Below are 13,038 nucleotides of genomic sequence, written 5' to 3'. Positions count from 1 at the left end.
CATTCAAATGCAACCTCCCAAAAGGGTATATAATAATGTCATTTGCTTATCTGAATAGGGATTGTTTATAATTAGTAACCACCTAACCCATAAAGTTATCTGGTGATAAAAGAATGGTCTCTAACAATGTAAAGCTAATTAATATTAATGATTCAAGAACTTACGAAAGTATGTCTCACTGACACTATGAAATTCAGACATTGAGATACAGATAAAATTTCAGTTTGTGATCATTTTTTAAAGGAATTGTATCCCTGTTTATATTTAATAGTAGAATGAACTTTCTGGAATAAATACTAGATTTCAAAAAGTTTTATCATCATCTTTGAGGGTAACAACAGTTTCCTGGTATGAAAAATAATAAAACAAGGCATTGTCACGGATATTGAATGTAATGAGGAGGGGGATTCAGTTTTGATTTGCCATTGATGCTGAATGTGGAAAATTTATGGAAGGATTTTGTCAAAATACATACATGTATTTTCTTCTCAGAAATCTGGAATGCTAGAAAAACAAAAACACCAAAGACATCAATGGATGTGGATGCTTCCACTGCAAATGTCAGAATTAAATGTTTACTATTCGTCATTCTAATGATATGATTATGTGACATAATTAATAGTAGTTAAGGCCACTCACTAATAAGAAACGTGACAACTGCTTGAAAGTCCTAGCTAAAAATTTGGTTTTATATTTGGCTCTTAAATCTTGTTTGCCAACCCCCACCACTCCAGGTGGAGTTTCCTACCTGCATTTATAGATGACCTTCTCACTGGCCCTTGTAGTTTAGTGAGGCAGGTAAGAAAAAAAAAAAAGCAAAAGTGCCATTTATTGCATGGTTATGTGGTCAGAAGCCTGCCTTGGGAGAAGAAGAATGAAAAAATTTTTTAAAAGTTTAATGTGAATAGGGAAATGGGTCCATCTAAGGTATGTTTAGCTATCATGAACACTAAAAGAAATCACAAAATAAAACAAAATATTCCTTATCTTTCTTAGATGTTGAATTTTCAATTAGGGAAAATGAATGCTTCTAACAGCAAGTGATAAAAGAGACTCAAACTTTCCAATGCTTACTCAAGAAAATTGAAATTTGGTAAAAAAAAAAAAACACCTATTTTGGAAGATTAAACATCATGCCTGTTTTAGAGGAAATGGTGATAGAATGCAACAGGTTGCATCATGCTCTTTCTTCAGAGTGGTGAAAGTTAGCATCACCAGATATCAGTGGGTTTCCTTACTTGTGCATGCCATTGTGGGTGGATCAGACTCCCTCCTGAAATAATCCTTTTCACAGACACAAGAGGTTGAAGCTTCCTCATGGGTATAACTGTGAGGTGGACATTTGCTGCAGCTCTGGCTGTGAGGTGAGGCTTTGAAGAACCCAGGTCTGCACACTGTCAAAAGAAATAAGAGACTAAGCTTTTCCCTGGAACAGATGCGGGGTTTGTTTTGTGAATAATGTCATTATTTTGACTAGTATACACAGAGTACATAACACAATATTTGCATTAATTTCAAAAATGTTTCATAAGCTTCTGAATCATAAATACCAGGCTATTCATTCAGATAATCAAATATTTAAGTATTTAAATAAAACATGTCTGGAATGTGTGTATGTTTAGTAACTCTTACGCTGCAGGAGCTTATAAGAAATTATATTATAAAATATAAATACTTATATGTACTTAAAAATGTAGTAGTGCTTTGAGTATAGTTTTCATTAACTCTGTTATTAATACAAGTGTGTTGAAGAAATGTTAATTTTCCCAGTGCTCATAAAACAGTAAGGTACATTCATAGTAGGTGCAAGAAATTTTGTTATATAATTAATTAATAATTAGTAAGTGTTAAAAGCTTCACAAATTTTATTAGATTTGGGAGAATGCATGGATGAGCTGGTGTATCATTCACATTATATGGATTTCAGGAGGAGTCTGATGTTAGGCATTTATTTTACATTTTACTCCATTTTAGAATTTCTATTTGATTCAACAAGCATCTATTCTGATATCAGTCATATTTATACTATATAAATTATTGTGACATATAAAGGGTAGAAGATGTGTCTTATTCAATTTGCATTCATAATACTAAGCAGTGTTTGATCACGGTAGGTGATCCCAAATTGTTATGTAATGCATAAATGAATGAATGACATAGCATGAAGATTGTAACTGAACTATTCAGAATCACATAAAGAAAATGTTCTTTGAAAATTTGTGTTAACATTTCTGTTGGTGGTCAAGTAAGTGCTAACAGAGTAATTTTTTTTATATTTTACTCATTCCCTAACCTCTTCTAACTTTCTTTCTTTTGAATGGCTAATAAATCCAAACATTTATTCCAACTACCCAATATATGGGCCAACTGTAAACCACCAAACTGATTGTTTGATAACCTTTTAGGGATTAGGTTACATAAACGTAATCAGCCAGGTATATCTTGTCTATTTTCAGAATTCAGTACATACACTTAAGAGCATTTGTTCAAACATCATGGAAATTTGTTAAAGCTTGAAGGTGAACTCGTATTTCAATGGAAATATTTGATAGACATCATGAATTTTGGCTAATTTTCATGTGCTATAAATGATTAGGGTTTTTAGTAATCCATGCTAAGGTTTTTTGCCGTCACCATGAATAATCAGGAATTGACAAAAATGAGAAGGTACTTTTTCAGTAGATCTAATTATAGCGATAGCTAAGCCTTAATGCTCTTATAAATTCAGAGAGAATGTGAAGGTATTTGAAAGATAAGAAGAGCTTTTTGATAGTATTAGGGGCATTCTTGTGGTTAAATGATTAGGGAAAGATTTAAAATATTATTTTTCTTATAATAGGGTTGCTGTAGCAGCCAATACCATCCTTAGCCAAGTTATCCATTTTTGCTTCTTTAATCCTCTTCCATAAAACCATTCTCACTTTAAACACTATTTTCAAACACATGAAGGATCAATCCATAATTCTGCCTATTTGTAAATCAGTGGCCATTTATGAGAGTCATGTATTTCCTTTTAATGAATGCCTGTTAACTTAAAAACTTATTTTGATACCATGTATAACACTGATATTTAACCTTCCATGGAAACTTTGGAAATAGAAAGTAATATAAATGTAAGTTAAAGTGGTAAGTGTATCTTTCTCATAAGAAGTTCAACAAAATCCTTTCAACAGATGTAGTGGGACAGAAATTTTGCTTACTACTAGGTTACAGAGGTAAAAAAGATAGACATGTCTCTGCCTTTATGAGTCTTAAAAGTATTTCATGAATAACTATAAATATGATTATGATAGAAAAAAGAAAGAGCATTTAAGTGAGAATTGATACCTAATTTAGACTGGAATATCAAAAAGGCTTCTTAAGGAAACTGAGCCTTTACTGAGATTAAAACAAAATATTAAAAAAAGAAAATTATCCAATTTGCATTTGCATTAAGGGGGCATTAGTGTGCATTAACATGCATTAGAGGGGCAAATCCTTGCAAAGGAAGAAAACAAGTGGAGAGCAAATAAAGAGATAGAGAAAACTAGAAGGTCGGGATAATAGAATTAAAGTGGCAGAGATAAAGTTAGAGAGGGAAAAGGACACGAAGTCACACCTTAGAGGTGTTATCATTTGGGGTCATTACACAATTTAAGTAGGGAGATACTAAGATCACAATGATGTGGGAGAGATCAGTGTGGGAAATGGATTGGAGAGGAGCACAGACGGGGTGGTTCCCTCAGAGAATGCCAGGTATGATATGAATTTAGAGGAAGATAATGATTCTGTTTAAGGTATTATTTAATTTGAGGTAGTTAAAGAAATTCAAATAGTGTTATAGGGAGGAAAACTGTGAGCTCAATGTTGTCCAAGAAAAAAAAAAACATGTATATGGAATTACTAATTGCCTTTAAATTGTGGCCCCAAATCCAAATGGACCTACAATGCTGCTAGAGAATCTTAGTATTATTTCCTTAGTTAACTTTGGTTTTCAGCACCAGCATGATTATTTTGTAGTTCTCCTCTCTTCTTATTCCTTAGAAGCTCTATTCCTTTCTCATCTTTCAGTTGTACATTTTTCTGTGTGCTGAGAAAATAGAAATTATTTAAGAAACTTGTGTATTTTCCTACCACCAATCTCCAAATCTATATGTACTTGTAGCCACCCTTCCTACCTTCCTTTTTATGAAAATGGAAATGTGTTTTTGCTTCTGTCAAAGAAAAATATCATTAATTGAATTAAGAACCTCTACTTTCTGAGAGTAATCTTTCAAATATCTACTATCCCTTTTACATATTCAGTCTCTCTCTCTTAATCTCTTTCTCTCAATCTCAATCTCTATCTCTCACATAGTCATTCATATCACCCCAGTACAATTTTCCAGGATTTTTCAATGGAAACAAAGTGAAGCAAAGCCAACAAATAACAAAAATAAACCATCGATCTCACTTAATCCCAATTCTCCCCGTAGCTATCAAACAGTTCTGCTCCCCTTCAGAACACAATTTCTTAAATTACTATTCCGTACATCCATCTCTAGTTATTTAAATTTCTTTTTTAATTTTAATGTTTCTTTAAGTTTGAGAGAGCAAGAGGGAGAGAGTGGGGGAGGGGCAGAGACAGAGGGAGATACAGAATCTGAAGCAGGCTCCAGGCTTTGAGGTGTCAGCTCAGAGCCCATGTGGGGCTCGAACTCACAAACCGTGACACCATGACCTGAACCAAAAGTCCAACACTTAACCAACTAAACCACCCATGCGCGCCAGATTTTTTTTTTTAATATATTTATCATTGAGAGACAGAGAGACACAGAGCATGATCATGGGAGGGACAGAGAAAAAGGGAAAATCTGAAGCAGGCTCCAGGCTCTGAGCTGCCAGTACCCAGCCCAACGCGGCTTGAACTCCCAAACCATGAGATCATAACCTGAGCCAAAGACAGAGGCTCAACTGAATGAGGAACCCAGGTGCCCCTCTAGTTTCTATTTTAAATCACACATTGGCACAGTCCACTCAATGTTTTCCATGATGCTGATGATGATCTCCATGGCTACATAACCTTTCCTTATACATTTTTTAGATCTAGAAACTACTTAATATATCTCTAATGGCATATAGCAAAATTTTTGTCATAATTTTATGTTTAGGAATTTTCATTGACTCCTAACTCTATATACACATTCTGGGGAATGGAAACAGTTCACTTGATTTTCATTGTTTATAGCACAATTCATTGTAATAAGTACATATTCAGCAGCATTTATTGGCTAGCTAGTACATTTGTGTCCTCAGGGTCAAAAAGACATAGTAGAACTTAATAAAATAAAAAGCTTAATAAAATAAAAGCTGATGAAGTTAAATTATTTAAATATTAAGTCTTGGCAAGTAAATAATATGTGTTAGTTACATCTACATTGGCTGCTTTAGAAGTTTTACACAAGCTCCTAATACTCCAGCTTTCATATTTATTACTTACAAAATAAGGATGTTAATTACACTTATTAAAATAGGTTTAAAAATCTAAATAAAATATACATCATCAGTATATGAATTTCAATTATGTTGAAAAGGGTGTTGCCTAATGAGAAAATTTTTAAGAGTTCTCAAAATTGCCAAAAATGTTTAAACTGATAATTTAGGATTTTTCCTATACTTTTTATTGTCAACTAAATTATTTTTAATGTTTCCAAAAAAACTTTAGCCTTAAAGGTCCATCACCCTTGGGATACCTACAAGAATTCAATTTACATTTCAGGAACATGGTCACGAAGAGAAAAAAGTAATGTACAAAATAATGTTTTGGTAATATTGAATATAATCATTCTCCTCACTAGAATTAAAATATACAGGTCATTTAACAATACATCCATATATATATAAAGAACTGAGAATAGAAATGCACAGACTGTGTTTGTTTATATTGTTCAAGATATAATTAATCTTCAAAGTGTTATTGGATTTATCTAATTATGCTTTATTAAGAATGGCAGAAAATCACTATGAACAAGATTTTTACCACATTTCTATTTTATGTGAATTATCAGAGGATATAAACAAAGTCAAATTTACTTATTAAACAGATTTTTTTAAATGAGTGACCACAAGATGGTTTAGCCCAAATTTAAAAGATATGTTTAGGGGCACCTGAGTGGCTCAGTCGGTTAAGCAGCCGGCTTTGGCTCAGGTCATGATCTCATGGTTCGTGGGTTCGAGCTCTGTGTTGGGGTCTGTGCTGACGGCTCAGAGCCTGGAGCCTGCTTCGAATTCTGTATCTCCCTCTCTCTCTGACCCTCCCCTGCTCTTGCTGTCTCTCTCTCTGCCTCTCAAAATAAATAAAAAAACATTAAAAAAAGTTTTAATAAAAAAAGATGTGTTTATTAAGGGAAAACAGCATAATACAAAATGCTATAAGGAGATTACAAATCAAAAGATCCAATAACATTTATACCAAAATTTAAAATGATAGATTTATCTTTACATTTATTTTAAATGCCGAGCATAAAAAATTGGTAAGAGCTAAGACATGGATACATTAAAATAGGTTTTGAGACAGAAACTCTTTTTTTACCATAATTTATTGTGAAACTGGCTAACATACAGTGTGTACAGTGTGATCCTGGTTTTGGAAGTAGGAACTCTAAAACTTGGCAACATCTTTTGAAAGCTGGCACATAGAAATATGAGAAAGAGACTATTTAAGAATTTAAAATTGCTTGCTAGTTAGAATATAATTTTAAGTGGTTGAATTAATGGGCTGATTTTAACATTGCAAAATAATATCAGAGAAGAAAAGACTAGCATATTTCATTAAGTTTTTATGTTAATACCAGCTTAGTTAACATACAGTGTTGTAGCAGTTATAGGCATACAAGATAGTGATTCAACAATTATTAGTCAGTGCTCACCATAATAAGGGTACTCTTAATTCCCCCTTTACCTACTTCATTTCCCCCACACACATCCCTGCTGATATACTGTATTTATTTTTTGATATGCTTTATTTTAAATGTGTATCCTCAGCTAAAGTTATTTTTTTCAACAAGAACATTTTTTTACTTGATACATACTTAAGAAATCATGGTTCTAAAAGAAACACATAAAATTTTCCAAGAAAAATAGAATACTTATTTTCCTCAAGTACACATGGAATTCCCTGGTTAAATCAAATACAAACAGACATAAAAAATTTACAAATTTAAGAAGACTGAAATCATATTAGGTATATTTTCCAACCACAATGGTACAAAACTGAAGATCAACAATAAAGCAAAGCAGGAATATCTATAGTGCAAATATTATATATTTAATATGTGAATATTAAACAAGACTCAACTGCACAAGCTGTGGGTCAAATAAGAAATCAAATGGAAAATCAAAATATATCTCAAAATAAAAGAAACAGGAAACATAATATTCCAAAACCTATAGGATGAAGCAAAAATAGATGTTAAAGTGAAATTCATGATAAAATTATTGTATTAAGAAAAAAAGTTCAAATAAACAATTTAACATTATACCACAAAGAATTAAAAAGATATAAAACGTAGCTGAAACTTAGTAAAAGGAGGAAATAACAAAGAAAAATCAGAAATAAATAAAATAGAAACCAGAATAAGTAACATAATATTTAAAGTAATTACTAAAAACAAACAAACAAAATCTGCAATGTTTTAACTACATTAACTAAGAAATAAGAGATAATACTCAAAAACCAAAATGAGAAATAGAGAAAATAATACAACAGAAAACCACAGACATACATAGTATGAAAACAGATTACTATAAACAGCTATATACCAACACATCAGGCAATTTAGAAAAAGAGCCAGATAATTCCTAAAACTACACATTTTCAATATTATCAAGAATTACCAAGAAATCATGAATCCTGAATCCAAGAAATAGGAAATCTTCTGAGACTACTAAAGAGCATGAAAGTTAAATTATGAATAAAAAATCTCCCAGCATAGAAAAGCCCGAGACCACATGGTCTCACTGGTGGATTCTACCAAACATTAAAAAAAAATAATGACAATCTTTATTAAAATTGTGCAAATAATAGAATTCAAATTCCATTCTAAGGAATAATAATAATTCAAAATTATTCCATGAGGTAAGTACTAACCTGATTCCAAAGCAGAATTAAAACAATATAAGAACAAAAATCTCTAGTTTGTCCCCTATAAGAATTGCTATTGTGACTTTCTTGTGACATCATTTGTGTGATAAATGTTTCTCCATATCCTTTGTTTCAATATGCAGGTGTCTTTGGCCTAATGAGTCTCTTATAGGTAACATATAGATGTATCTTGTTTTTTTAATCCATTCTGAGACCCCATGTTATTTGATTGGAGTGTTTAGTCCATTTACATTCAAAGTAATTACTCATGGATATGTAATTATTGTTTTATTACTTTTGTTTGTTATTATCTCTGGAGATTTTCTCTAATACTTTCATGCCTTTGTCACTTTGGTCTCTCCTTTCCATCTCTTCCTCTATTCTAAATGATAGCCCTGCTGGGTAGAGTATTTTTGGCTGCAGATTTTTTCCATTCAGTACTTTGAATGTTTCATGCCACTCCCTACCTTCTTGTCAAGTTGCTGTTGAGAAATCTCCAGCTAGCCTTATGGATTTTCTCTTATAAGTTAAGGACTTCTTTTATCTTGCTGCTTTTAAGGTTTTTTTCTTTATCACTATATTTTGCAAATTTAATTACAATATACCTTGGTGTTGGCCTGATATTTTTTATTTTGATGGAAGTTCTCTGTGCCCTCTGGATCTGGATGTCTGTTTCTTATCCCAGATTAGGGAAGTTTTCTGCTATTACTTCTTGAAATATATTTTCTGTCCCCTTTCTCAAACTTCTTTTTCTGAGGCTCTATAATAGGAATGCAATTACATTTGATGCAGTCACTGAGTTCCCTAAGTCAATTCTTGTGTCACATAATTCTTTCTCTCTTTTTGTTCATCTTCACTATTTTTCATTATTTTGTCTTCTAGGTCACTAATTCATTCCTTTGCTTCTACCAGCCTTGTGTTCATTGCATCTAGCCTCTTTCCAGTCTCATATGTTGCATAGTTCATCTCTAATTATTTTTTAATTCTTTTACCTCTAGGTTGAGCATCTCACTGGTGCCTTTTATTCTTTCCTCAAGCCCAGAGAGTATCCTTATGATTGCTGCTTTAAATTCTCCATCAGGCATGTTACTTATATTTGATTTGCTTAGATCTCTGGCTGTGATCTTATCTTGTTCTTTCATTTGGAATGAATTCCTGTGTCTTGGCATTTTATCTAAGTCTCTGTTTTCTTTTCTGTGTTAGATAAGCCAGCTATGTCTCCTGCCTCCTGAAAGTCACGGCCTTATGCAGAGGAGGTCATGTAGTGTCAGGTGGCTGCTTTCCTCTTTAGGCTAGTCATCTGCAGGGGCACTCCTTGACTGATGGGGGCAGTGTTTTGTCCTTAGCCTAAATGTAGTGAGTTTTAACTAGGTGTGCTCTGATATAATTGTCAAATGAGACCTGACACCGACTCTACCAGAACTGAGGCCCTGTAGAACTTTCTGGTTGGGAGATGTGTAGACAGGGGTTTGTGCTGGTCTTCTGGGATAGGAGCACAGTGCACTAGGACTGAGCAGAGTGTGACTTAGAAGGGTAGTACAGCCAGAGCGCAAGGAAATGGACCTTGGTGTAAGCAAGTGGAGCAACCAGTGTCAGCCCTGTGCCATCTCCCACTGGTGCCAGCGGCTCTGTATTTATGCTGAGGGGCAGGGGGTGGGGGCAATGGTGCCAGCCAGCTTCTCTGTTCCAGGAGAGGTATCTCTGTGAACTCTGATTCCCAAGGATCTTTCTGAGAGGAATAAATTTTCTTCCCACTGTGTGCCTCAGACATCCTTCAGATTGCTATTTCCAGGCTGTGTGTCCCTGGGTTGTCTGCCTGCCTTCTCTCCAGGAGCAGAACAGTGCCATCAGTGCCATCCTAGTTCTATCCCAGCCAAGTTTGCTGACCTTAAAAACTCCAGGATTTAAGGCCCACTGTTTGCAAGAACTCACAGAATTCAGCCCCTCTTGTTTTCCGAGCTGTGGGGAAAACATTCTCTTTGTGCATTCCCCTGTGTATGCCTCTCTCTTTACAGCAGGTGCAAGCTATTTCTGCCCTAAACTACATCACTCCACTTCCGACCCTCTTCGATGTGGCCTCTTCTCTCCCTTTGGTTATGTAGGTTTTTAGTTTTTAGGTTTTTTTTTTTTTTTTGTCAGTCTTCTGGAAGACTTCTGGAGTATTTAGGATGTTTTGATAGTTATTTATTTGTGTTTGTGGGATGAGAGGAGGTTAGAATCCTCCTTTTCTGCTGCCATTTTGAGGACTTCTTCCAGAACAAGAACACTATTGATAAATATATTAAGTCTCTCTCTTTCTATTTACATTTATGTTTATAATTTAGGCCTCCAAATATTAATAGAAATCCCAATAAATTATATGATAATTATAAGTGAGGAGTAAAATTAATTGCTACAGATCTTTTATATATTTATTCATTCAACATATGTAATGAGCCATGCTTATTTGTCACGAACTGTACACTGGACATGTATACCTAATTAAAACCTATTCATTGCCATCATGCCATTAAATAACTCAGTCATGTTTAACAATTGCTTATACATATTTAGTCTGGCACATATTTAGATTTTCATTAATTGTTTAATGTTTAATATTAGTACATAAGTTTTTAAAAACACTCAAAATGACAATTTAAAAATAGCGGGCATGTGTGGGCATGTGTATGTGTTTGTGTGTGTACAGAGATGAAATCCTGGTCCCTCCATAAGAGACTAAACATATATATAATGCAGTATCTTCCAATTAAAAATAAAATACAGATGTATAACTTTAGAAATGTTAGGATTGTCTCACTTTAACATTTTAATGCTTATGAATTTATATCTTTTATACATCTTTTATACAAAATACATTCCATATTTTATAGAACTACTGTATCATGTAGCATCAGTGATCAGTTATAATACTGACCACCTCCCATAGTTCAGATAAGAAACTATTACCTCCCCTCCAATTCAGAAAAGACCAGACTATCCTTAAATGTAGTAAAAATGTATTATGTACCAATATCTCTTTCTACTTTACATCTAAGATTAGAGTTGATATACTTCGTAACTAATAGCTAGCAAATTAGAAAATAGTCAAAATTTAAAACATACTGAAACATATGTATCAGTATAACCAATTTATAAGCTAGGATGGAACATCTTCTTTGCTCAAGTAAAGCATGTTGATTCAATTATATTTAATTCAAAAGTATTAATTGACAATGGATATGTTTCGTAAGATAAAATAGTTAAAATAAACTTAAATTTTAGTTTCTCAAGTCTAAATACCAAGAATATTACATAGTACTCTTGGAAAACATTCTACAGTGTTATGACAATATATTTCTCCACCTTGGAAACATGGACATGCTTAAGATATAGTAACAAACCATGAGGCTCCCTGTGGTTTGGAATGGACCGACACATGACCCCTAAGCTGTGGATATTTGTAAATCATATTACCACTTTATATTTATTTAATTGAATCTCCATTAAAGTAAAAGACACATAATTTCAACAATTTTTCAATTTTCCACAACCTATCTACATTAGAATGAGTATTTATTGGAGATAATAGAGGTTATTTTCCCCATAGTTATTGATGGATTGAAATTCTCTATAATAACACATTATGATAATTTAAAAGTTTTAATTATTAATTTTACTGGATATTTTTCAAATCTCTATAGATTCAATAGATACTTAAGACACTAAGCAGTTTTGCTCTCCCAATCAAGTAACTATGAATCAGTTCGGAGCAGCATACTTCAACAGTAGTGTGTGTAGGACATGGATGGCAGAGTGTGTGCACGTGTGCACAAAATATTACTGATATTTGGTTACAAAGTTTCCCTTTTATTAATATTTTACTTATATAAAGATTAAAAAGAATACACTGATTTAGCAGAAGTTATTATAAAATATTTTTGAACTAAACCTTATACCTTCTCTACTGGTAACATTATCCTTACGTTTTCATGGATACAAATAAAAAGTTATCTATCTAAACAAAGAGTTGATCTTTAAATTCTTTGTAAGTAAGGAAGCATGAACTATCAAATATGTTTGATGCATGCAGATCTCAGTGAATTTGTAATTTAGAAAATGAGAAAACAGTAATTAATTTAAATCAAATTAAATGACTTTTGAATTTTAAATGGTAAATCTTCTGGCACTTTCTTTTATTATGAATTCAATTGGTGAGAAGATTAAAATTTTTAAAAAGGAAAAAAATCCAGTAGATGACTAGATTATGAAACATTGATCTTAGAATTCCTTTTTAGAATACCTAAATTATTTTTAGAGTATCTAGAAGTTAGCACCATGTCTTGAAATATTTATAATAGAGGACCATGGGTGGCTCAGTCGGTTAGGCGTCCAACCAGCTCAGGTCATGATCTCATGGTTTGTGAGTTCGAGCGTCACATCGGGCTCTGTGCTGACAGCTCAGAGCCTGGAGCCTGCTTAGATTCTGTGTCTCCCTCTCTGTCTGTCCCTCCCTTGCTCATACACTGTCTCTCAGAAATGAACATTACAAAGACAGTATTTTCAACATATTTTATGAGTAATTCATTTCCAAAATATATAATTCTTTTATATCTTCCCAAGCAAAATCAATGCTTGTGATATTTTATACATTTAGAAAAAAGCCAGAAATCTATATTTTTGAGGATAAACTTACTAAGGAAAATTATACAAAAGGTGAAATCTCTAGATAAATACGATCTTACCTATAACACACCAGAAAGTTTAGAATTTGTTTATTAATAAAAGGGCATATTTTTATCTTCTCTAAATTAAAAGGCAACCTGGTGCCTCACTTGGATTCTTCTCTCTTTGTAGGGACAGATAATTTTTCTGTACAAATTGCTGGAATCTGATGCCACGTAGGCCCTTTCAATTATTTCATATTGAATATGTTAAAAACTAAACATTGATGAATATCA

At 33.0% G+C, this 13,038-nt stretch overlaps 1 protein-coding gene across 1 annotated transcript in view; it reads right to left on the bottom strand.

The window, feature by feature from the left end:
- EPHA5 (EPH receptor A5) overlaps nt 1–13,038 on the bottom strand; it is a 302,370-nt gene that overhangs the window by 162,027 nt on the left and 127,305 nt on the right. The window contains exon 3 of the mRNA XM_029945331.1: nt 1,239–1,394. Coding sequence (XP_029801191.1) covers nt 1,239–1,394 — 156 coding nt within the window. The remainder of the gene's footprint in view (nt 1–1,238; nt 1,395–13,038) is intronic.

Source organism: Suricata suricatta, chromosome 1, assembly GCF_006229205.1.
Source record: "Suricata suricatta isolate VVHF042 chromosome 1, meerkat_22Aug2017_6uvM2_HiC, whole genome shotgun sequence".
NCBI classification, from domain to species: domain Eukaryota; kingdom Metazoa; phylum Chordata; class Mammalia; order Carnivora; family Herpestidae; genus Suricata; species Suricata suricatta.
The sequence above is the reverse complement of the archived record's forward strand: the minus strand, read 5'-3'. Positions and strand labels throughout refer to the sequence as shown.